The 25,935-nt window shown below is 40.6% G+C and overlaps 1 protein-coding gene across 1 annotated transcript; it reads left to right on the forward strand.

The window, feature by feature from the left end:
• Positions 1-1,184: 1,184 nt before the first annotated feature.
• On the forward strand, positions 1,185-22,447 carry LOC118965524 (uncharacterized). Its single transcript, XM_036985605.2, has 3 exons — positions 1,185-1,957; positions 15,983-16,059; positions 17,124-22,447. Exons 1-3 carry the CDS (start codon positions 1,849-1,851, stop codon positions 17,289-17,291), a joined length of 354 nt encoding a protein of 117 aa, XP_036841500.1. The 5' UTR covers positions 1,185-1,848; the 3' UTR covers positions 17,292-22,447.
• Positions 22,448-25,935: the final 3,488 nt, after the last annotated feature.

Here is a 25,935-nt window from a genome sequence, read left to right on the forward strand (position 1 = left end):
ATATATATATATATATATATAATCTCGTCACGTTTGTTTTGTTGTTTTGTAAAGTTTAAGTGTTCTTCGTGTCATTAAAAAGAAGAATGTATTCACATCACGCTGAGCCTTGGTCTACTCCATTCAACGAACGTGACACCATGTGCTTTTCAAAACAGCCCTGCTTCCAATGAACCGTTGACCCAGTAAGAAGTTGGTATTTATAATGGGGTAATTCAGTGACATTAAATTGAGGGACAACTTATTCCCTGTACATTACTATAATATTTAGTTGCTATTTTAGTTAAATAATCCACTAAATAACTGATGTATTCCTTTGTATTATGACATTTAAAATGGGAGAAAAATATATATATAAAACTCAAAATAACTATATAAAACTCAAAATAACTAAACCACGACTCCTGACCCAACCATACAAGCTATTTTCATGGTGTTCTACAATATATATAAAATAGTTTGCAATTGAACTGTCTTACATATCTTTTATAAACAAAAAAATCATTCAATTAAAACAAAAACATGTTGTGTCATTATTTGACATTTTTAAGTGTTTTTCCTTGTGGTTAAGGCAGAGAACTGGAAAGCCATCATTTTCGTAGAATGACCCAACTGCGTTAAAGCTGTCAAATCCACAAGCAGCTCCTGGCAATGATTAGGCCATACCTGAAGTGGACATTGCCATTAGCTGCATGGAGTCTCATTAACAGAAATCCCATGCAGCCTTGTTTACAAGTTCGAACACTGGAATGTGAGATGTAATCTACACCAGGCTCAATCATTATTTAGTTTAATGACTTTTCAATTTCAGCGTAATTATTTATATAGCCCGCACTTTCTCATTCTGAACGTCTAACTGGAGTGGCCTGGTTGTGGCTTCCTGACATGGCCAGCTCTAGCCTTTTGAGGGCCCCCTGGAGGTCAGGGCCCCTGGACACCTGCCCTGCGTGCCTGGTTGGTATTCAGCCATGATTACTACAAGTTTAGATAGTGTAGCCAGTTAACTTACTGATCTAAAAATTGTTAGCTGACATGGCTAATTGAGTGACTGATAAAACAATAGCAAATCTGCTGATGCACAACCACATTTTGAAGTTTAACATAATTTTTGTACCTTATTTTAACTAGGCAAGTCTGATACGAACACATTCTTATTTACAATAACGACCTACCCCGGCCAACGTTGGGTCAACTGTGCGCCACCCTATGTGACTCCAAATCACGGCCGGATGTGATACAGCCTGGATACAGCGAGTAATACAGCCAGAATTTACACCTTGTGTATTCTACTATTCTAACTCTCAACAGTAAATTGAGACCCAGACTGAAAAAAATAATTATGTCGTGTATGCTTGGACCCAGTTTGTGTTGCTAATGCATGGAGCCGGCCCTACTTCTTAACAATAATCGCAAAAATCAGCTGCCCCCAGATTTGACAGCTACGGTCAACTCTTGATCTGATTGAATCTAGACCTTATAGTTAGGTTAAATTATGGAAAACATAATGAAACCCAAATTGGGTTGATCAACAGTCTACTTCAAAGTCTGAAATACATTGTGGGCGTGGAAGACTTTGCTACACTTAAACCCAATTGTACAACAACCCTCCACAAGAGCGAGAACCTTCTGAGTTACGATATTGATAGCATAAAGACATTTTTAGTCAAATAAATATATTCATTTACCCCCTAAGGATAAAAAAGTTACCTGTAAGTAGCCTATCCCAATGTGTCAAATAAATGTAATAGCGTGCTCTTGCCTGAACAGTGCAGCTGCCTGAGCATATAACATTATTCACATTGTTATTACACCCGGATTCACAGCTTATTCCAAGCATTGGAAGTGGAGATGTTGGGGAAACATTTTCTCTGGATTTATCTCATTTCGGTGTCTTTTACGTTATTTTTCACTGAAGAGCTGAAGAGGGATGGACATAAACAACATGAAAATGATTCAGGTGAAGCCCTTTTGCATGTTTTCTGTTTTGATTAAACTGGGTTGTTTGCGCGTGTTGCTGAGTGAAACGATGTAACGTTACTTGAGTGCCTAGACTAGCTAGCCTACTCCGGGCAAGTGTTATACCTTTTGCACTAAAATGGCACATTTGTAATTTATTTAACCTTTATTTTATCAGGGAGTCATACTGAGACAAGGTCTCTTTTACAGATGAGCCCTGAATTACATACATTACAGAAAATACATACAATATAAATAAAACATACTAGCAGAAAGAACAACATGGTCATAAAAATCATGTAATCAGTAATAAGGTCATCAATCAGCCTTCTGAATTGCCCTAGGCACCAAAACATCAAATTCATGAACATTTTGAAGATTGTTCCACAAATAAGGTTCAAGAAAACTTTAAGCTGATTTACCTAACTCAGTTTAAAGACCAAATTAATTTCCAGAGTTAGCCATCCTTGAAACCGAGTGTGGCAACTCCTATGTCTAAAGTTTAGTAAAGATGTTAGGTACAGTCAGTGGGAATTTTTGTAAAAATTAAAACATTGCAATGTATCAACCTATGTGACATCAAAGAGGGCCAACCAACTTTTTGGTAGAGAATGCAATGGTGAGTACTACAATTGTCACCCATAATAAAGCACAGTGTACTATGATAAACTGCATATAACTACTTTAATGAAGTGGCAGCTGTGTTTTTATTCTCAGCTCTTTAAATAACTCACAGTTTTTCATCTATCCAGATGTCTTCGGAAAGTATTCCTTTCATTTTTCCACATTTTCTTGTGTTCCAGCCTTAATTTAAAATTGATTAAATTGGGATTTTTGGTGATGCACCACCAGTGAGCCTGGGCGCAAACCCAGAGTCTCTGGTGGCACAGCTAGCGCTGCAGTGCCCTAGACCACTGCACCACCCTTTTACTCATTCATGAAAAATTAACATCTGAAATGCCTTGAGTCAATAAGTATTCAACCCCTTTGTTATGTCAAGCCTGAATAAGTTCAGAAGTAAAATAGTGCTTAACAAGTCACATAATAAGTTGCATGGACTCACTCTGTGTGCAATTATATCATTTAACATAATTTTTTTATGAGTATGTCATCTCTGTACCCCACACATACAGATCATTTTAAGGTCACTCAGTCGAGCAGTCAATTTCAAACACAGATTCAACCACAAAGACCGGAGAGATTTTCCAATGCCTTGGCAAAGAAGGGAACCTATTGGTAGATTATAATAAAACATTGAATATCCCTTTGAGCATGGTGAAGTTATAAATTACACTTTGGATGGTGTAGTCAATACACCCAGTCACTACAAAGATACAGGCGTCCTTCCTAACTCACTTGCCGGAGTTGAAGGAAACCGCTTAGGGATTTCACCATGAGGCCAATGGTAAAAACAGTTTAATGGCTGTGATAGGATAAAACTGAGGATGAATCAACAACATTGTAGTTTTTCCTTTATTTAACCAGGCAAGTCAGTTAAGAACAAATTCTTATTTACAATGACAGCATAGGAACAGTGGGTTAACTGCCTGTTCAGGGGCAGAACGACAGATTTGTACCTTGTCGGCTTGCAACCTTCCGGTTACTAGTCCAACGCTCTAACCACTAGGCTACCCTGCCGCCCCACAATACTAACATAATTGACAGAGTGGGAAAAAAAACATGCATCCTGTTTGCAACAAGGCACTAAAGCAATACTGCAAAGAATTTGGCAAAGCAATTAACCTTTTGTCCTGAATACAAAGTGTTATATTTGGGGCAAATCCAATATAACATTACTGAGTACCACTCTGCATATTTTCAAGCATAGTGGTGGCTGCATCATGTTATGTGTATGCATGTAATTGTTAAGGACTTATAAAAAATAAACAAAAATGGAGCACAGGCAAAATCCTGGAGGAAAACCTGGTTCAGTCTGCTTTCCACCAGACACTGGGAGATTAATTCACCTGTCAGCAGGACAATAACCTAAGACACAAGGCCAAATATACACTGGAGTTGCTTTACCAAGACAACAGTGAATGTTCCTGAGTGGCCGAGTCACAGTTTTGACTTAAATCCGCTTGAAAATCTATGGCACGACTTGAAAATGGTTGTCTAGCAGCAACCAATTTGACAGAGCTTGAAAAATGTTGGAAAGAATAATGGGACCAAGTCCATTTTATGGCAAGAATAGCTCAAATAAGCAAAGAGAAATGACAGTCCATCATTACTTTAAGACATGCATGAAGGTCAGGATCTGGAAAATCTGGAAAATGTTGAGAAGTTTGAAATGTTCTTTAAGTGCAGTCGCTAAAACCATCAAGCGCTATGATGAAACTGGCTCTCATGAGGACTGCCACAGGAAAGGAAGACCCAGATTTACCTCTGCTACAGAGGATATGTTCATTAGAGTTACCATCCTCGGAAATTGCAGCCCAAATAATTTCTTCACAGAGTTCAAGTAACAAAGAAACTAAAGAAACCACTACTAAAGGACACCAATAATAAGAATATACTTTTTTGGGCCACCATGTCTTTGTGAGACGCAAAGTAGGTGAAAGGATGATCTCTGCATGTGTGGTTCCCACCATGAAGCATGGAGGAGGAGGTGTGGGGGTGCTTTGCTGGTGACACTGTCAGTAATTTATTTAAGATTCAAGGCACACATTCTGCAGCGATAAGCCATCCCATCTGGGACTATCATTTTTTTTTTCAACAGGACAATAACCCAAAACACACCTCCAAGCTGTGTAAGGGATATTTGAACAAGAAGGAGAGTGATGGAGTGCTGCATCAGATGACCTGGCCTCCACAATCACCCGACCTCAACCCAATTGAGATGGATTGGGATGAGTTGGACCACAGAGTGAAGGAAAAGCAGCCAACAAGTGCTCAGCATATGTGAGAACACCTTCAAGACTGTTTGAAAAGCATTCCTCATGAAGCTGGTTGAGAGAAAAATAAAGAAAACTCTTGAATAAGTAGGTGTGTCCAAACATTTGACTGGTACTGTAAATTAGATATTTCTGGAGTTCATTTTCAATACATTTGCAAAAATGTTTAAAAACATGTTTTCACTTTGTCATTATGGGGTATTGTGTGTAAATGGGTGAGAAAACCCCCCAACGTAATCAATTGAATTCAGGCTGTAACACAGCAAAATGTGGAATAAGTCAAGGGGTATGAACACTTTCTGAGGGCAGTGTATATACAAAAGTATGTGGACGCCCCTTCAAATGAGTGGATTAGTCTATTTCATCCACACCCGTTGCTGACAGGTGTATAACATCTCCATAGGCAAACATTGGCAGTAGAATGGCCTTAATGAAGAGCTCAGTGACTTTCAACGTGGCACCATCATAGGATGGCACCTTTCCAAAAATTCAGTTTGTCACATTTCTGCCCTTCTTGAGCTGGCCCTGTCAACTGTAAGTGCTGTTACTGTGAAGTGGAAACGTTTAGGAGTAACAACGGCTCAGTCGCGAATTGGTAGGCCAAAGAAGCTCACAGAATGGGACCGCCAAGTTCTGAAGCACGTAGTGTGTAAAACCAGTCTGTCCTTGGTTGCAACACTCACTACCAAGTTCCAAACTGCCTCTGGAAGCAACGTCAGCACAAGATCTGTTCATCGAGAGCTTGTAAACTTGCCATCAATCGGAAGCTTCATGAAATGGGCTTCCATGGCCGAGCAGCCGCACGCAAAACCTAAGATCACCATTCGCAATGCCAAGCGTCAGCCGGAGTGGTGGACTCTGGAGCAGTGGAAACGTGTTCTCTGCAATGATGAATCACGCTTCACCATCTGGCAGACCAATGGACGAATCTAAGTTTGGTGGATGCCAGGAGAACGCTACCTCCCCTAATGCATAGTGCAACTGTGCAGGAGGAATAATGGTCTGGGGCTGTTTTTCATGGTTATGGCTCCTTAGTTCCAGTGAAGGGAAATCTTAATGCTACAGTATACAATGGCATTCTAGACAATTCTGTGCTTACAACTTTGTGCCAACAATTTGGGGAAGACCCTTTCCTGTTTCAGCATGACAATGCCTCCATGCACAAAGCGAGGTCGATACAGAAATATTTTGTCGAGATTCGTGTGGAAGTACTTGTCCGGCATGCACAGACCCCTGACCTCAACCCCATCAAACATCTTTGGGATAAATTGGAATGCCAACTGCGAGCCAGGCCTAATTGACCAACATCAGTGCCCGACCTCATAAATGCTTGTGGCTGAATGGAAGCAAGTTCCAACATCTAGTGCAAAGCCTTCCCAGAAGAGTGGTGGCTGTTATAGCAGCAAAGGGGGGACCAACTCCATATTAATGCTCATGATTTTGGAATGAGAAGTTCAACGAGCAGGTGTCCACAAACTTTTTGTCATGTAGTATATTTGTAAGCACGGACATGATCAATATGGACACCATCCAATGTGCATATGCTTAAATCATCATACTTTTAGCTGCATTCAATACTAATTTCAGGTCAAAAAAGTTTTTCTGTAATACGATGACTGTAGTTCAGATAGAGCCTGGTCAAACCTGAATCAGTTACACCAGCTCTGTCAGGAGGAATGGGCCATAATTCACCCAACTTTTTGTGGGAAGCTTGTAGAAGGCTACCTGAAATGTTTGACCCAAGTTAAACAATTTAAAGGCAATCCTACCAAATACTGATTGAGTGTATGTAAACCTCTGACCCACAGGGAATGTGATGAAAGACATAAAAGCTGAAATATATAATTCTCTCAACTATAATTCTGACATTTCATATTCTTAAAATAAAGTGGTGATCCTAACTGATCTAAGACAGGACATTTTTACTAGGATTAAATTGCAGTAATTGTGACAAACTGAGTTTAAATGTATTTGGCTTAGGTGTACGTAAACTTCTGACTTCAACTGTTTTTATATATATATTCTGTAACAAAATGTGGAAAAAGTCATGGGGTCTGAATGCTATCCGAAGGCACTGTGTATATACACTGCTCAAAAAAATAAAGGGAACACTTAAACAACACAATGTAACTCCAAGCCAATCACACTTCTGTGAAATCAAACTGTCCACTTAGGAAGCAACACTGATACATTTCACATGCTGTTGTGCAAATGGAATAGACAACAGGTGGAAATTATAGGCAATTAGCAAGACACCCCCAATAAAGGAGTGGTTCTGCAGGTGGTGACCACAGACCACTTCTCAGTTCCTATGCTTCCTGGCTGATGTTTTGGTCACTTTTGAATGCTGGCTGTGCTTTCACTCTAGTGGTAGCATGAGACGGAGTCTACAACCCACACAAGTGGCTCAGGTAGTGCAGCTCATCCAGGATGGCGCATCAATGCGAGCTGTGGCAAGAAGGTTTGCTGTGTCTGTCAGCGTAGTGTCCAGAGCATGGAGGCGCTACCAGGAGACAGCCAGTATATCAGGAGATGTGGAGGAGGCCGTAGGAGGGCAGCAACCCAGCAGCAGGACCGCTACCTCCGCCTTTGTGCAAGGAGGAGCAGGAGGATCACTGCCAGAGCCCTGCAAAATGACCTCCATCAGGCCACAAATGTGCATGTGTCTGCTCAAACAGTCAGAAACAGACTCCATGAGGGTGGTATGAGGGCCCGACGTCCACAGATGGGGGTTGTGCTTACAGCCCAACACCGTGCAGGATGTTTGGCATTTGCCAGAGAACACCAAGATTGGCAAATTCGCCACTGGCGCCCTGTGCTCTTCACAGATGAAAGCAGGTTCACACTGAGCACATGTGACAGACTGTCCAGGAGTTGGCGGATGCTTTAGTCCAGGTCTGGGAGGAGATCCCTCAGGAGACCATCCGCCACCTCATCAGGAGCATGCCCAGGCGTTGTAGGGAGGTCATACAGGCACGTGGAGGCCACACACACTACTGAGCCTCATTTTGACTTGTTTTAAGGACATTACATCAAAGTTGGATCAGCCTGTAGTGTGGTTTTCCACTTTAATTGTGAGTGTGACTCCAAATCCAGACCTCCATGGGTTGATAAATGTGATTTCCATGGATCATTTCTGTGTGATTTTGTTGTCAGCACATTCAACTATGTAAAGAAAAAAGTATTTAATAAGAATATTTCATTCATTCAGATCTAGGATGTGTTACTTTAGTGTTCCCTTTTATTTTTTTGAGCAGTGTATATATATATATATATATATATATATATATATATATATATATATATATATATATAAAGAGTGTCTAAGGATAGTATTCAGACACCTTGACTTTTTCCACATTTTGTAATGTTACAGCCTTATTCTAAAATTGATTAAATAAATAAAAATCTTCAGCAATCTACACACAATAAATACCCCATAATGACAAAGTGAAGTTTTTTTTGTTATATTTGCAAATAAAAAAATATATATCAAAAATACCTTAGAAATACCTAATTTACATAAATATTCAGACCCTTTGCTATGAGACTGGAAATTGAGCTCAGATGCATCCTGTTTCCATTCATCATCCTTGATATGTTTCTACAACTTGATTGGACATGATTTGGAAAGGCACACACCTTTTCTATATAAGTTACCACAGTTGACAGTGCATGTCAGAGAAAAAACAAGCCATGAGGTCAAAGGAACTGTCCGTAGAGCTCCGAGACAGGATTGTGTCGAGTCACAGATCTGGGGAAGGGTACCAAAAAAATGTATGCGTCATTGAAGGTCCCCAAGAACACAGTGGCCTCCATCATTCTTACATGGGAGAAGTTTGGAACCACCAAAACTCTTGCTAGAGCTGGCCCCCAGGTAAACAGGGGAGAAAGGCCTTGGTCAGGGAGGTGACCAAGAACCCAATGGTCACTCTGACAGAGCTCTAGAGTTCCTCTGTGGAGATGGTTGTCCTTCTAGAAGGTTCTCCCATCTCTACAGCACTCCACCAATCAGGCCTTTATGGTAGAGTGGCCAAACAGAAGCCACTTCTCAGTCATTTTTATTGTATTTATTTAAGTAGGTAAGTTGAATGAGAACACATTCTCATTTACAGCAACAACCTGGGGAGTAGTTACAGGGGAGAGGAGATGAATGAGCCAATTGTAAACTGGGGATGATTAGGTGACCATGATGATATGAGGGCCACATTGGGAATTTTAGCCAGGACACCAGGATTAACACCCCTACTCTTACAATAAGTGCCATGGGATCTTTAGTGACCACAGAGAGTCAGGACACCTATTTAACACAACACCCTATACAGGGCAATGTCCCCAATCACTGCCCTGGGGTACTGGGATCTTTTTTTAGACAAGAGGAAAGGGGGCCGCCTACTGGCCCTCCAACACCCCTTCCAGCAGCATCTGGTCTCCCATCCAGGGACTGACCAGAACCAATCCTGCTTAGCTTCAGAAGCAAGCCAGCAGTGTGATGCAGGGTAGTATGCTGCTGACAAAAAAGGAACATGACAGGCACATGACAGCCCGCTTGGAGTTTGCCAAAAGGCACCTAAAGACTCTCGTACCATGAGAAACAAGATTCTCTGGTCTGATGAAACCAAGATTGAGCACTTTGGCCTGAATGCCAAGCATCACGTCTAGAGGAAACCTGGCACCATCCCTACGGTGAAGCATAATGGTGGAGGCATCATGCTGTGGGGATGTTTTTCAGCGACAGGGACTGGGAGACTAGTAAGGATCGAGGGAAAGATGAACGGAGCAAAGTACAGAGAGATCCTTGCTGAAAACATGCTCCAGAGCCCTCAGGACATCAGACTGGGGCGAAGGTTCAACTTCCAATAGGACAACAACCATAAACACACAGCCAAGACAATGCAAGAGTGGCTTCGGGACAAGTCTCTGAATGTCCTTGAGTGGACCAGCCAAAGCCCGGACTTGAACCCAATCAAACATCTCTGGAGAGACCTGACAATAGTTATACAGCAACGCTCCCCATCCAACCTGACAGAGCTTGAGAGGATCTGCAGAGAAGATTGGGAGAAACTCCCCAAATACAGGTGTGCTAAGCTTGTAGCGTTATACACAAGAAGACTCATTGCTGTAATCACTGCCAAAAGGTGCTTCAACAAAGTACTGAGTAAAGGGTCTGAATTCTTATGTATATGTGATATGTTATATTTGTATTTTTAATACATTTGCTAAAATTTCTACAAACCTGTTTTTGCTTTGTCATTATGGGGTATTGTGTGTAGATTGGTGAAAAAACAAACAAATGAATATATATTAGAATATGGCTGTAATGTAATAAAATGTAGAAAAAGTTTAGGAGTCTGAATATTTTCCGAAGACACTGTATATTTTTATATATAATTAATGACAGATTGCTAGGGCGATGGTTTATGTGGTAAATTTTGCATTTGTTTAAAGGAAGTATATGGCGAACAATTTCCATGATTTCATTGTGAATAAAAAAACATCAGCTGGCGCACACCCCAAAAAATTATTTTATGTGGAGGTGCTGACTAATAGCGAATAAACTATACAAATAAAGAGAGTCGCACACTATATATGAAAATAATATTGATGAGATTAAATAGTTGTGGTGAGCGATTAGTGCTTTTTGAGGTTGGTTTGATTTCAGTTCGATTAATAAATTATCAAAGTAATCGGTTTCAAATATTGTTTTAAACAATAAATGCACCGTGCATTTTGTGGGTTGAATGCTGTAACAACACAGAATAAAACAATTAATACAAGTTCCGTGATGGTAGTGATTGACCATTTATTAACCATAATTTATTCACATGACTTTAATAAAATATTTCAGTTGTTGTGTATATTACATTTGTTTATTATTATTTGATGACTTTATTATTTCACTCTAAGTCATCATCTCATCTCTATAGAGCTGCTGCCTATGCTCTCTGACAAATCTCTATTTTGTAGTTCTTCACAGTAAATAAGACCATGCTTTTATGGCTGCTGAATACCAACTATCAATCATTTAGATCATGTATTTTCATGTAGAGACACCTCACATGCCAACTACTCTCGAATCTCTGTCCCGCTTGCAGATTCTCCTCTTGAACAGTCATCTCTCTTTTATGTAGCAAGCATAAAAGAAACACAGACCAGACAAGTAGGCGTACAATGGATTATGGTCATTGTAGTTAATTACCACATTTCCTGCAGCATATTGGCCCGTTGAAACTACATCACACAGTTCGGGCTTGATCTGATTTATCTCTAGAGAAACTGCCACTGCGCACCTCAGCTCACAGAAAAAAACCTAAGGAAATAGAATAATTGAACCTACCACTCTTAATTAGTCGCCGAAATTGCAGTTAATGCTCAGCACTATTATATAGACATGTGATTTTTACAATCCACTTATCATCATTATAAAATGTCACCCGACCATGCATGCAGTTCCCACCATGTAGACTAATAAAATTGTAATTGCTGTGCATAACATATGGAATGTAATCAGTAGAGGCTGGTGGGAGGAGCTATAGGAGGACTGGCTCATTGTCATAGCTGGAATTAAATAAATGAAAAGGTATCAAACATATGGAAACCACATATTTGACTATTGACATATTGATTCCATTCCAGCCATTACAATGAGCCCGTGCTCCTATAGCTCCTCCCACCATCCGCCACTGAATGGGATACCTTTGTATAGCCTACCTTTATTACTAAAACTGTAATGAAAATCAAATTATTGTCATTCATGTCCCATACATAGCCTACTTCTAAATTGCTCCCATTTCCTTTGTGACCACAAACGGCTTCTAGGACTGGACAAAATACAATACTGCTTTCAATGTTCACGTTCAATATCACATTTACATTTCAAGTTCAATATGGCTTGTAAAGGTCTTCTTCTTCTTTGGTATTATGTCGGTCTGCAAACAAATGCCATAGGTGCATGCCGCCACCTTCTGCATTGGCTGTGTGTCAGCCTACTATTTTGTAGTTTGAATTCATTACACTTTGTGATAAAATTGTCCTACCAACTAACCCAACACCAATTAAAACCTCATCACTATTCCACTACTTTAGCCCTTTCTGATCCTGCACCAGACCAGCAGCCTGGGAGGACGGGACGCTATTGTTCTCTGCAGCTACCACCACAACATCTATCCTTATTATGTTCCATTCCTGCGGTACAGTTGACAACCATGGTCATAAATGCCAACAAAACAACCTTACAGAAGTGCATGTTTTTCCTATCACTCTCTATTGACCTTGGCCTAGTCACAGGATCCTTCACGCTGGACCCATCTTCCTCTACTACTATCTTCTACCTAGCAACCTCAACCTGCTTTTCTCTCACCGGACACTTGTGATCTGCAGCACCATGGGTACCCCTACAGTTTAAACATACAACTTTTCCCACTGATACTACACATTCCCTTGTCTCATGTCCTCCTAAACACTTCTCACATCTAGGTATCTCCCTCTTACACACTGCTGCCACATGACCATAAGCTTGATAAATGAAACACCGTAATGGGTTCGGGACATAAGCTCTCACGCATCTGTCATCATCATTACACGCAGCTGCGCAATATTGAACTCCATTACTTTTTGATCACACCCTCTATAGCTGTCTGCACCTCAGTTTGATCCCTGTGTCAGCGATGATGTCGTTATTTTTCCCCTGTCCAGACACTGTTCCTGTTCTGCTTCATGACCGTTGTTGTTGTCCATGTCCGTTGTTGTTGTCCATGTCCGTTGTTGTTGTCCATGTCCGTTGTTGTTGTCCATGTCCGTTGTTGTTGTCCATGTCCGTTGTTGTTGTCCATGTCCGTTGTTGTTGTCCATGACCGTTGTTGTTGTCCATGACCGTTGTTGTTGTCCATGTCCGTTGTTGTTGTCCATGTCCGTTGTTGTTGTCCATGTCCGTTGTTGTTGTCCATGTCCGTTGTTGTTGTCCATGTCCGTTGTTGTTGTCCATGTCCGTTGTTGTTGTCCATGACCGTTGTTGTTGTCCATGACCGTTGTTGTTGTCCATGTCCATTTTTGTTTCCATGTCCGTTGTTGTTGTCCATGTCCGTTGTTGTTGTCCATGTCCGTTGTTGTTGTCCATGTCCGTTGTTGTCCGTTGAATCTCTTTTTGCCCCCGTAAAAGGAGATTCCAAAAACTTTTTTTTATCTATTTTGTTTTTACATCAAGTTTTGGTGTTTGTGTGAAATGCGTTCAGGGTGTTATTACAAATAATTTGTAGCTTACATCATGAGCAAAGTCATTGTAGCCTATCATTTCACTTCCCCAAGCTGTGAGAACCATGCTATCCATATTACCGGAACGTCATCTTATTCTTTCTATTTCTATGGCGGATTCGCGGCTGCAATTAATGGAAGATGACAAAACTTTGAAGATAACAATAGTTGGCAAAGTCAATGATACTGGTTTCCCCTATCCATCTGTGGCAAAGTTTTCCCAACATGCTTATGAGAAATCCAGCTTCAGAACCAGCCATAGGCTAGCTGACTAATCTTTTGAATAAGGTGTAGAAACAACAGATAACATTAGTTGGCTAGATAACGTTAGCATGCTAGCTAGCTACACTGACAGCTGTCAGTGGCCTACTTGTTGTTATTTCTACCCTCCACAATCCCACCTCCAATTCGTGAATATGTACAGTGAGCACCATAATTAATTGGACAGTGACTGTACTCTGTACTCTAGCACTTTGAGTTTGAAATGATACAATGACAATGGGGGTGAAGTGCAGACTGTCAGCTTTAATTTGAGGGTATTTTCATACATATCGGATGAACCTTTTAGAAATGACAGCACCTTTTGTACATGGTCCCCCCATTTTAAGGTACTACAAGTATTTGTTGAATTGGATTCACAGATGTGTGTCATTAGACAGGTGTATTAATTTGTGTCGTTAGTGAATGCAGGAGAGCTGTTGATAGTATTAATAGTATTGATTCTAGACTTTGCTATTGCCTTTGGAGGTTGTTGTTGAGGTGTGACAACATGAGGAAGACAGATGTGTCAATGCAAATTAAGCTGGCCGTCATAAATGAATATCAATCAATCAGGAACATTGCAAAAACCCTGGGCATGCCCAAGTCAAAAGTTTGGTTCATCATTAACAAGGGGGGAAAAAACGGTGAACTCAATTATGTCAAAAGACCCGGTAGACTGAGGAAGACCACTGTAGTGGATGACCGGAGAATACTCTCTATGGTGAAGAAAACCCCCCTGGACAACAGCCCAACAGATCAAAAACACTCTCCTGGATGCAGGTGTAGATGTGTCAAAGTCTACCATACGTAGAAGACTACACCAGCAGGACTACAGAGGGTACACTACAAGATGCAAACCACTGATAAGCCTGAAGAACAGAAAGGCCAGATTACAGTTAGCTAAAAAAGCACCTAAAAGAGCCCCAAGAGTTCTGGGAAAAGTATTGTGGACAGCTGAGACAAAGATTAACATGTACCCGAGTGATGGAAAGAGGAACGTGTGGAGGAAAAAAAGACTTGCCCATGATCCAAAGCATACCACCTCATCCGTGAAACATGGTGGAGGGGGTGTTATGGCTTGGGCCTGTAATGGCTGCCAGTGGAACAGGCTCACCTGTCTTCATCGATGATGTGACTGCCTACAGAAGTAGAACAATGAATTCTGAAGTCTACAGAAATATTTTATCTGCTCAGATAAAACCAAATGCCTCAAAACTCATTGGACGGCACTTCATCATGTAACAAGACAATGACCCGAAACATACTGCTAGAGCAACGAAGGGGTTTTTGATGGCCAAAAAGTGGAAGATCTTTGACTGGCTGAGTCAATCACCAGATCTGAATCTAATTTTACATGCTGAAGAAGAGACTGAAGGCAATAAGTCCCTGAAACAAGCAGGAACTGAAGATGGCTGCAGTACAGGTCTGGCAGAGCATCACCAGGGAAGATACCCAGCATCTGGCGATGTCGATGCATCGCAGACTTCAAGCAGTCATTGCATGCAAGGGATATGCGATCAAATATTTTAACAATGATTACTTTATTCTACATTATGTCAAACTGTCCAATGTTTTATGATGCCCGAAAATGGGGGGGAATTATGTACAACATTTCTATAATTTATAAACGGTTCATCCGATATGTATGAAAATACCCTCAAATTAAAGCTGACTGTCTGCACTTCACCCTTCTTGTCATTGTATCCTTTCAAACTAAAAGTGCTATAGTACAGAACCAAAATAATGGGCACTGTCCAATGAATTATGGTGCTCACTGTATAAGCAGCCTGCGTCCTTCTTCGGAGGTGGAACCTAAAGGACCATTTCTGCTATAGAACAGGAATTATGTTGAAATAGGGGCCGCATTGCCCTCTGGTGGGGGCCTTTAAGCCATCATCATATGAGTTATTGCATCTGAGTTTGTTTAGAAGAGATTAAATCTCTAAAAACAGTCGATGCTTTGGAAGCCTTCTGGGGACAAAGTCTCCATTGAGTTTATGAATCAGGGTTGGTTTACTTTGGCAAGAAATGTGCACACAATTATTTGAATAATTTGTCATTAACATTAACGTCCAGATGGCCATTTTAGTTCTCTCTGTGCTTTGGGATTTTGGGCTCATGATAGGAGGAAATATTAAGATGCAATGATGTATGATACGGCTGTACTGTTTCGTATGATAAAGCATAGTAAATTGTGTTCGTCTACATACAACATTCTGGCCGTCATAAATAACAAGTACCATTCATCCCAAGGTTGGACTGAAAAGTGAAACTTTTTCATCCAGCCTCCACCACCCGATGCTGTGTATGTACTGCATCAGATGAGCTCTTCATGATGGAACTATTTTGGCATTACGACATTTAGGGTAAAAGGTTGCATTCTTAAAGGGATAGTTCACCTGAATTACAAATATACTTCATAATATGGATTCATGCAGGGTCGGACTGGGACCACCAGCCAATTTTTGGGGGGATGTGTGAGGAAAAAACACCAGCAAATGTTGCACACTTTTATTAATGGGCTGTTCTACTGAACAACTTGCACAGACGTTCTCAGGACCTTTTCAAATGTCCAAAATCACCTGGTCTAATGCATGCTTGTTTCATATTTCCAACTATAGTTTGGAGTCAAGGGAAACCCAGGAGACTGTTTGCCAGGAGAAAGATTTCACCCCGCCAGGGACAACACTCTGTTGCAGTAAGTTGCACATTTTGTATTTTAAAAATGTAAACCTTTGTTTAACTAGGCAAGTCAGTTTCAAACAAATTCTTATTTACAATGACGGCCTAGGAGCAGTGGGTTAACTACCTTGTTCAGGGGCAGAACAACATATTTTTACATTGTCAGCTCGGTGATTCAATCTAGCGACCTTTCGGTTACTGTCCCAACTCTCTAACCACTAGGCTACCTGCTGACCCTAAATCTCTACCCCCTTTAAAACTATAGCAGGAACAATGTACTAAATCATGGTTAAAGAGGTTGTGAGGACAAACTGTGTGGCTCAGTTGGTATAGCATGGCACTTGCAATGCCAGGGTTGTGGGTTTGATTCCCATGGGGGACCTGTATGCACTCACTACTGTAAACTTCTTTAGATAAGCCTCTAGTAACTGCCACGGACCAGAACTTTTTAAGTAGAATAATTACTGTAGGAATAAATTAACCCGAAATTGATCCATCTCAAATGTAATTGTCTGGATATAAACATGAATTCCTCCCCTAGTCATTAACTAACTTCGCAATCATCTATTGGAGTTTTTCCTTATGAGTGTCAGACGAGAGGCTACTGTGATAGCTGAAATCGTAATAGTGATTTAGCTGTAACTATAATTGTGTAAATTATAGTATTGTAAGGCTGACGGTAAAAATATGGATCCATCGAGACTGCAACTTAGACTCAAGGTTTAATCAGTGTGTTATAACATCTTTCAGGGGATGTCAAATCATATGAGCAGAGAGCGAGGCACAAGAGGCGTGGCTTCAAATCCCACTGCTGGCACCAAATGTAAGGCAGACTAAAGAATAGATCCGTGGACACTGTGACGTCAATATTACACTCACGGGGACAAATAAAATGAAAGCGCGAAACACCTGGCACGAACTCTAAACTGAACAACTCCCAGCAAACCCTATTCTTTATACTAGAGCCAGAGCATTCGCTATCAAAAACAAAAGTCTTACAAGACAGGTCCCCCAGTAATAAGGCCTCATTTACTGATATGGGGTGTTCAAACATATTTTCCCCTATGGGCGATGTTTCAGAAACACAAGCCTGAGCCTGCAGCTCCTGCCCAGCGGTGTGGTCGTCTGATGGAGAGCTGTCTCTATCATACCCCCTGCTGTGACCCCTGCGCCTCTTGCCGCTGTCGCCTCTTCAACACCGTCTGCCACTGCTTGAGACTGGGCCTACACTGTCCCAAGAAGACCTAGACACACACACACACACACACACACACACACACACACACACACACACACACACAACTATTCACCACAAATATATACACGCACACACACACACACACACACGCACACGCACACACAAACTACCACTGAACTGTCCCCAAGAAGACCCCCTGCTCTTTCCATGTCATAGACTGACCAGGCAAATCCAGGTGAAAGGTAGGATCCACTATTGATGTAATTTGTTAAATCCACTTTAATCAGTGTAGATGAAGGGGGGGAGACAGGTTAAAGAAGGACTTTTAAGCCCCGAGACAGTTGAGACATGGATTGTGTATGTGTGCCATTCAGAGGGTGAATGGGCAAGACAAAAGATTTGTGCCTTTGAACTATGATAGTAGTTGCCAAGCGCACCGGTTTGAGTGTGTCAAGAACTGCAACGCTGCTGGGTTTTTTCACTTTCAACAGTTTCCCATGTGTATCAAGAATGGTCCACCATGCAAAGGACATCCAGCCAACTTGACACAACTGTGGGAAGTATTGGAGTCAACATGCATCCCTGTGGAACGCTTGGTACACCTTGTGGAGTCCATGCCCCGACTAATTGAGGCTGTTCTGAGGGCAAAAGGGCGTGCAACTCAATATTAGGAAGGTGTTCCTAATGTTTTGTACACTCAGTGGATCTCTCTCATAGAGGCTGGAAGAGATCACACAGAGTGACTTACTTCACAGATATTCATGCAAAATTCATTTCGACCTCATGAATGACAGATTACATATTGTAAGGTCCACAATAATTTCCACGTGTGTATCTAGACGTTGTATGAATTCATTGTGGACGTGAAACAGTATCTGTTTCATGTCCTTTCCGACATAACTATATTCATTCTGCGTTTGTGTAACTATGCACCTCTGCTAGATTCTGGGTCATGTTGATCCAATGCTAACCACAAAAAAAGAAAACATCAACTTGTGACAAACATCCTCTCCATATTTTTTTCCTCTTGAATGTTTGTTAGCCTCACTCATCCTCTTTGTATTGCTATTCTCACCAGTTATCCCTGCTGGCAAAAACATTGCTGTCTGCTCAATAATAGCTTTTGCCGCTGTGGTCACATACATTTTTAAATGACTAGCAAACTCACCGGTGGATTAAGGTGGGTAAGAGGTAGTGAGAGCTTGGGGCGAGGAAAAATAACAGTTAAGAATGCAGACAATGAGTAGTAATAATTGAGAACAACCCACAGAAATGTGTTCCAAGTGAACATAACAACAACCCCAAGCACACCTCAAAAGCACCCTGGAATGGTTCAAGAAGAAACGCTGGACTGTCCTGGAGTGGCCAGCAAAGACACCAGATCTGATTCACATCCATAACATGTGGCGAGAGCTGACAACAGCAGTTTGTTTGTTGCAACTGATAATGTAATGACTGCCAATACTGTAATAGTGGCTAATAATGTAATAACTGCCAATAATATAATAGTTGCTAATAATGTAAGAACGGCCAATGATGTAATAGTGGCTAATAATGTAATAACTGCCAATAATGTCATAGTGGCGAATAATGTAATAACTGCCAATAATGTAATAGTTGCTAATAATGTAATAACTGCCAATAATGTGATAGTGGATAATAATACATTGCCTATATTTAAATAAGTATGCTGAAAGTATTACGTGATGAAGTTTCTGCACATAACGTAATAATCCAATTATTATGACATTGTGCGTTACATTCTAAAGTGGTAAAAAAAAAAACTGCAATAGTGTAATACCTTAAAACAATAATGTAATAACTAAAATCACTCTTTCTTGAATGGCATGCCTACTAAGTGTCACACACTTCATTTTTTTTGTTTTTATTTGCACCAAAGAAAACAAGTGATGGACAACAATACGGATAAAAACTAAATCAAACAGAAAAAAACTGCAGGTGTGGTTGGAAGCCCACGGGCTTATATGAGTATTCACGCCCCCTTAAGTATTCACGCCCCTGAGTCAATACATGTTAGAATCACCACATTTCTTGCATTCAACTCTGTAACTGTTTTAAAAAGTCACCATTGGCCTCATGGTGAAACCCATGAGCGGTTTCCTTCCTCTGAGTTTAGAAAGGATGCCTGTATCTTTGTAGTGACTGGGTGTATTGATACACCATCCAAGTTGTAATTAATAACTTAATTACAACTATGTACTCAAAGTAATATTCAATATCTACTTTTTTGTTTGTTTACAATCTACCAATTGGAAAACCTCTCTGGTCTTTGTGGTTGAATCTGTGTTTGACATTCACTGCTCGACTGAGAGACCTTACAGATAATTGTATGTGTGGGGTACAGAGATGAGTCCATACAACTTATTATGTGACTTGTTAAGCACATTTTTACTCCTAAACGTATTTTGGCTTGCTATATCATTACCACATCTTACAGTACTTATACGCGGAACGAGACAGAGCTCGGTTTGTTGTTTTGGAAAGTTAGTTGTTTTGGAATGTTTTGAATGTCTATTGAAAACATTTGGTTACTAGCTACTTTTTGAGTTTGGATCCCGTGACGTGGTTGGCATCAGTTGCTGGGACCACTACTATCTGTCCAGGTCTGAGGAGCTGTTTGGCATAGCAGCTAGCCTCTCTGTCATTATTGATTATTAACAATATTTTTCTCCACCTCTCCCACACTAACTTAACAAAATTCAAACTTGTAATGCTTTTCTTTCATTATTTTTTAATTTTTTTATGCTTGAGTACAATGGCTCACTGTTTGTTGTTGGCACTTCCTGCCTAAGATTACCCACTTTGCGAATTAAGTAATCATTAAAATAATGGCAACATCAAATGTTTTTTTCATGAATAAGCCATCTGAGTTGATGAAAGATGGAGATTTAATTTAAATTACTCCGTTTTTTTCTAGCATTCTTTATATCATGGATCTTGTCTTCATAATACAGTTTATTCAAATTTTTGTTTCTCATTTCTCAATTTGCAGTAAGTCAGCCAGTAAGATTTGCAGGCAGACTTATTAGTCACCCCTTTTGTCCCGTCTCTTTCAACCATCCCGTTTTTTCATTCCTTATCAATCAACCTTAACAGTTCTAACAGTCCGTTTCTTAACAGGTGCATGTTTATCAATATTTGGAAGAAGCAATTTTATACATGTATAGCGTGCAGCGTCTGGATGCTCCTCATTAATCACATCAGACCAACAAATATTTTTAACATCATCCACATAAGAGTCACCAGCAAAATCTTTTATGCACGATTTTAGGCCCAGCTTTTGGAACTTTGTCTTTCCTGGATATAGCCACTATATTGTGATCACTGCATCCAATGGGTACGGATACAGCTTTAGAACTAAGTTCTACAGTATTAGTAAAAATGTGATCAATACATGTGGATGATTTTGTTCCTGTATTGTTTGTAAACACCCTGGTAAATTGATTAATAACCTGAACCAGATTACAGGCACTGGTTACAGTAAGAAGCTTCTCCTTGAGTGGACAACTTAATGAAAACCAGTCAATATTCAGGTCCCCAAGAAAGTAGACCTCTCTGTTTACTTCACATACACTATAAAAAATAAAATCATTGCAAGTTTGATTAGTGTAAGAGAGGTGGATAAAAAATATTGTTATCAATCAATAATAACAAACTTGGCATTGACAACTTAGATGGAAAGCTACTGAGGACGGTAGCTGACTCTATAGCCACTCCTATCTGTCAAATCTTTAATCTGAGCCTAGAGGAAAGTTTTTGTCCTCAGGCCTGGAGGGAAGCCAAAGTCATTCCGCTACCCAAGAGTGGTAAAGCGGCCTTTATTGGTTCTAACAGCAGACCTATCAGCTTGCTGCCAGCTCTTAGCAAACTTTTGGAAAAATGTATTACAAATTAACAACAGACTTTCAGCATGCTTATAGAGAAGGGCAATCAACATGTACCGCACTGACACAAATGACTAATGATTGGTTTGAAAGCAATTGATAATAAGAAGATTGTGGGAGCTGTACTGTTAGATTTCAGTGCAGCCTTTGATATTATTGACCATTACCTGTTGTTGAGAAAACATATGTGTTATGGCTTTTCAATCTCTGCCATATCGTGGATTCAGAACTATCTATCTAATAGGACTCAAAGGGTTTTCTTTAATGGAAGCCTATCTAATGTCAAACATGTAAAGTGTGGTGTACTGCAAGGCAGCTCTCTTGGCCCTCGTTTCTATTTTTTACCAATTAACTGCCACTGGCATTAAACAAAGCATGTGTGTCCATGTATGCTGATGATTCAACTATATATGCATCAGCAACCACAGCTAAGTCACTGAAACCCTTAACAAATAGTTGCAGTCTGTTTTGGAATGGGTGTCCAGTAACAAACTGGTATTGATCATCTCTAAAACCAAGAGCAATGTATTTGGTACAAATAATTCCCTAAATTCTAGACCTCAGCTGAATCTGCTAATGAATGGTGTGGCTGTTGAACAAGTTGAGGAGACTAAATTACTTGGTGTTACCCTAGATAGATGCAATGGTTGTAAAGATGGAGAGAGGTCTGTCTGTAATAAAGAGATGCTCTGCCTTTTTGACACCACACTTCACAAGTCCTTCAGAACCGAGCAGCACATCTTGCTCTTCATTGTAATTAGAGGGATACTATTAATACTATGCATTTCAGTCTCTCTTGGCTAAGAGTTGAGGAAAGACTGACTGCGTCACTTCTTGTTTTTGTAAGAAACAATGTGTTGTGTTGGAAATTCCAAATTGTTTACATAGTCAACTTACTCACAGCACTGACACACACACTTACACCACCAGACATGCCACCAGGGTTCTTTTCACAGTCTCCAGGACCAGAACAATTTCAAGGAAACGTACAGTATTATACAGAGCCATGACTGCAGTGCATGGAGCTCCCTTTCATTTTATAAAGCACAAGTGAACAGCAGACCTGGTTTTTAAAAAAACAAATAAAGCAACACCTCACGGTACAACACCATACTCACATGTATGTGTAACTGATAGATGCACAAGCACACACACTACATGTTCATGTTTTTACGTGTATGTAAATTGTGAAGTATTTTGTCTGTAATGTCTTTGTCCTTATGTGTCGGACCCCAGTAAGACTAGCTGTCAACATCGGCTTCGGCTAATGGGGATCCTAATAAATCAAATCAAATAACAAAGTGGTTGAATACTTATTGACTCAAGACATTTCAGCTTTACATTTTTTATTCATTTGTAAAAAAAAAAAAAAGAAAGTTAAATAAAAAACATAATTCCACTTTGACATTATGGGGTATTATGTGTTGATCAGTGACAAAACATCTCTATTTATCCATTTTAAAATCAGGCTGTAACACAACAAAATGTGGGGAAATAATTAAAGCTGTGTGAATACCTTCTGAAGATACTGTCGAAAGGTACCATTATTATTAAGAGACAAGCTAACAGCAGAGCTACTGAGGCTAGAGTCCTTAGATAGACAAAGTAGAAGAGCCTACTGAATGGGTCCACTCACAAGTAGTAGTTGAGCTAAACAAGCGTGTGAAAAGGGAAGCGTTTCAGCTGCCTACCAGGGGGAGATATTCAGGGACATAGCAGGGGCTAAATTCTTCTCAAGCTAGATCCCTCCTCAGGGTTTTGGCAGATCAATCTAGACAAGGAGAGTACTTTGTACTTTCAACACTGCTTTTGCTAGGTACTCATTTAAAAGGCTCCCATTTGGTCTCACTTCAGCACCAGAAGGCGTTCATAGGACAGTCCAACAGTGTGAGTGTGCCATGCACAAATATGGGGTCAGACCCTTGAATACACAACACAAGGTTGAAAGCAGCATTTGATCTAGCCAGAGCTAATGGGCTAAAGCTAAACGCGGACAAATGTGAATTCAGAAATAACCTTCTTGGGTGAAAACTAACATGTGAAGGTGTTCAGATAGACCCGAGCAAAGTGACAGGCATCAAGAACATACCCCCGTCTACCGACAAAGAGGGTGTACAAAGGTTGTTCCGTATGGTTAACTATGTGGGCAAATGTGTACCTAATCAGGCAACTCACACACTGATGAGAAGACTACTGTGTAAAACTGTCGAGCGGTGTTGGAACAGTAACCACCAGAAAGAGTTTGAGGAGCTCAAGGCATTAATCATAACGGCTCCAATACTGAGGGTTCGACAGTGTGATGAAAAGCGCAAAGCCAAAAGCTCAGCAGATGCCTCTAAAGCAGGTTGAGGGGAAGTGTTGTTACAGCAGTATGGCACTAGATGGCGCCCAGTCGCATATGCCTCAAGGGCTCTGCTCAGATTGAGAAAGAGGCATTGTGATTGATGAATGCATGTGAGAAATCTATGGTAAGACAGTGTGGGGCCGAAACAGATCATAAACCTTTGGTTACTATGGCAAAGAAAGGTCTAGCATACACACCACCAAGGGTACAGAGACTGTTTCTGAAACGTCCGAAATATGACAGGCCACAGGCCAGGGAAGGAATTGTTAGTAGCAGACACATTGTCCAGAGGTTTTGACAGCTCAGAACCAACCCAGATATACGAGCAGGACCAGACCATACATGTAAACCTTATCAGAAAGAGTTGCTCAGTCTCAGATGAAATGTGGACAGTTATTTCACATGCTTGCAGAAGGTGATTCAAGCCATAACATGTGGGTGGTCTCTACAAGCTATACCACACCCTTGATGTCAATACAGGGATGAGCTTATCTGTACTTGGTGGAATTCTGTTTAAGGGTTAAAACAATTGTGATACCAAGTGTTACAGAAAACATGCTGATTAAAATGCACAAGGGCCATCTAGGCATGGAAAAGTCCAAACGACGTGCAAAAACAACGTGTTATTCGGGCCCAAGGTGAATGATGATATAGAGCAGACAATCGGAGTCTGTGAAACATGCCAGAAATACAGGTCAAAACAGAGCAAAGAGCCAATGTGGGTTGAGGAAAACAACGTGTTGAAACCATGGGGCAAAGATCTCTTTGCACTTGACGGCAAGAACTATGTTCTACTGATGGACTATTACTCTCATTACCCAGAGATCTTTACAGAAGGACACTACTGCTAGTCAGGTGATAACTCACATCAGGTCATTCTTTGCTCGCCGTGGAGTTGTGGACGTAGTCCGTACGGACTCCTCACAGTTCAGCTGTTCAGCTTTCAGTGATTTTGCTAAACTGTACGGGTTCAAGCATGTCACATCCAGCCCACTGTACCCACAGTGCAATGAGTTAGTCGAGAAAGGTGCCAAAACAATAAGACTACTGCTTAAGAAAGCTCTCGACTCGAGGACAGATCCGAATCTAGCTTTGTTAAACTACAGGGCTACTCCACTAAAACATGGTCTGTCTCATGCAGAGGTGTTGTTCAACAGGAAACTCAAAACTAGGTTGCCAGCACCCCTAGAAACAGAGAAGGATGACAAGGTCATTCTTAACGAACAGAGATACGTGGATACATGTAGCCTTGATGTAGGCTACATGTATCCTTGCCCATCATGATACGAGAGATAAGAACCTCTGTGAATACCAGTGAACCTCGTATTTAAAAGTTATTTTCCTCTAAACAATTGCTTGTTTTCTGTTTCATATGTTCAAAACCCAGGCTACCCTTTACCCTAGGCCTACTATAAGGAAGGCTAGTACAACAGCAATGCGTGGTCTTTTTTTTTTATCCTGACAATTTTATGATATCATCACATTTTCCATGTATTTATTTCTGTTGTTGTTTAAAAAAAACGGATTGGTTTTAATACAATTAAACAAAAACCAGCAAACTTATTCGAATTATTCACCGTCCTGGTTTTATGGCGAGAACGTCCGTGGCGTGCCAACAATTCAACTTCTAGAAAAGTGTGTTTATGTGTTTATAAAACGTTGTAATCGGCAGCAGTTTAACAGAGTGGACATTCCCCCTTTCCCTTCATATTGGATCTTTATCCAGCTCCTGTGAAAAGTTAGGATGAGTGAACAACCCTCCATAGTTTACATTGCCTTGTCTGTATTTGTCCCGCCCTGACCTTGGAGATCCTTTTCATGTCTCTATTTTGGTTTGGTCAGGGCGTGAGTTGGGGTGGGCATTCTATGTTTTGTGTTTCTATGATTTTCTATTTCTATGTTTTGGCCGGGTATGGTTCTCAATCACGGACAGCTGTCTATCGTTGTCTCTGATTGGGAACCATACTTAGGTACCCTTTTTGCCTAGCTGTGTTTGTGGGAGGTTAACGTTGTTTGATGGCACATAGCCTTAAGCAGCACGTTTTGTTTATTGTTTTGTCGGCGTCATTTCGAATAAAATCTAAAAATGTACGCTCACCACGCTGCACCTTGGTCCAGTTCTTTTGATGGCCGTGACAGTATTATACGCCCACGGGGAGCAGTTATGGTGCCTGGAGCCTAACTCCATTGAGACATAGCCTGTTTAAAACAATTTGTTGTTTCGTTTTTATTAGAATTTGATTGGAATTATACGTCTTTTTTAGGCCTCATCAATAGCCTAGTGAATTTAATCTTGCTTATTGACTACGTTTGGCATGTCCAGACTGCAATTTACAGCAGGCCCCTATATCAGTGAATACTATAGCCTATGTTTAACCATTTCTTTCTTTCCATACTTAAGCAATGCAACTAGAACATTTTTGCAGTCGACATTGTTCAACATAT

This window comes from Oncorhynchus mykiss, chromosome 8, assembly GCF_057628025.1.
Source record: "Oncorhynchus mykiss isolate SJ-2025 chromosome 8, ASM5762802v1, whole genome shotgun sequence".
Lineage (NCBI taxonomy): Eukaryota > Metazoa > Chordata > Actinopteri > Salmoniformes > Salmonidae > Oncorhynchus > Oncorhynchus mykiss.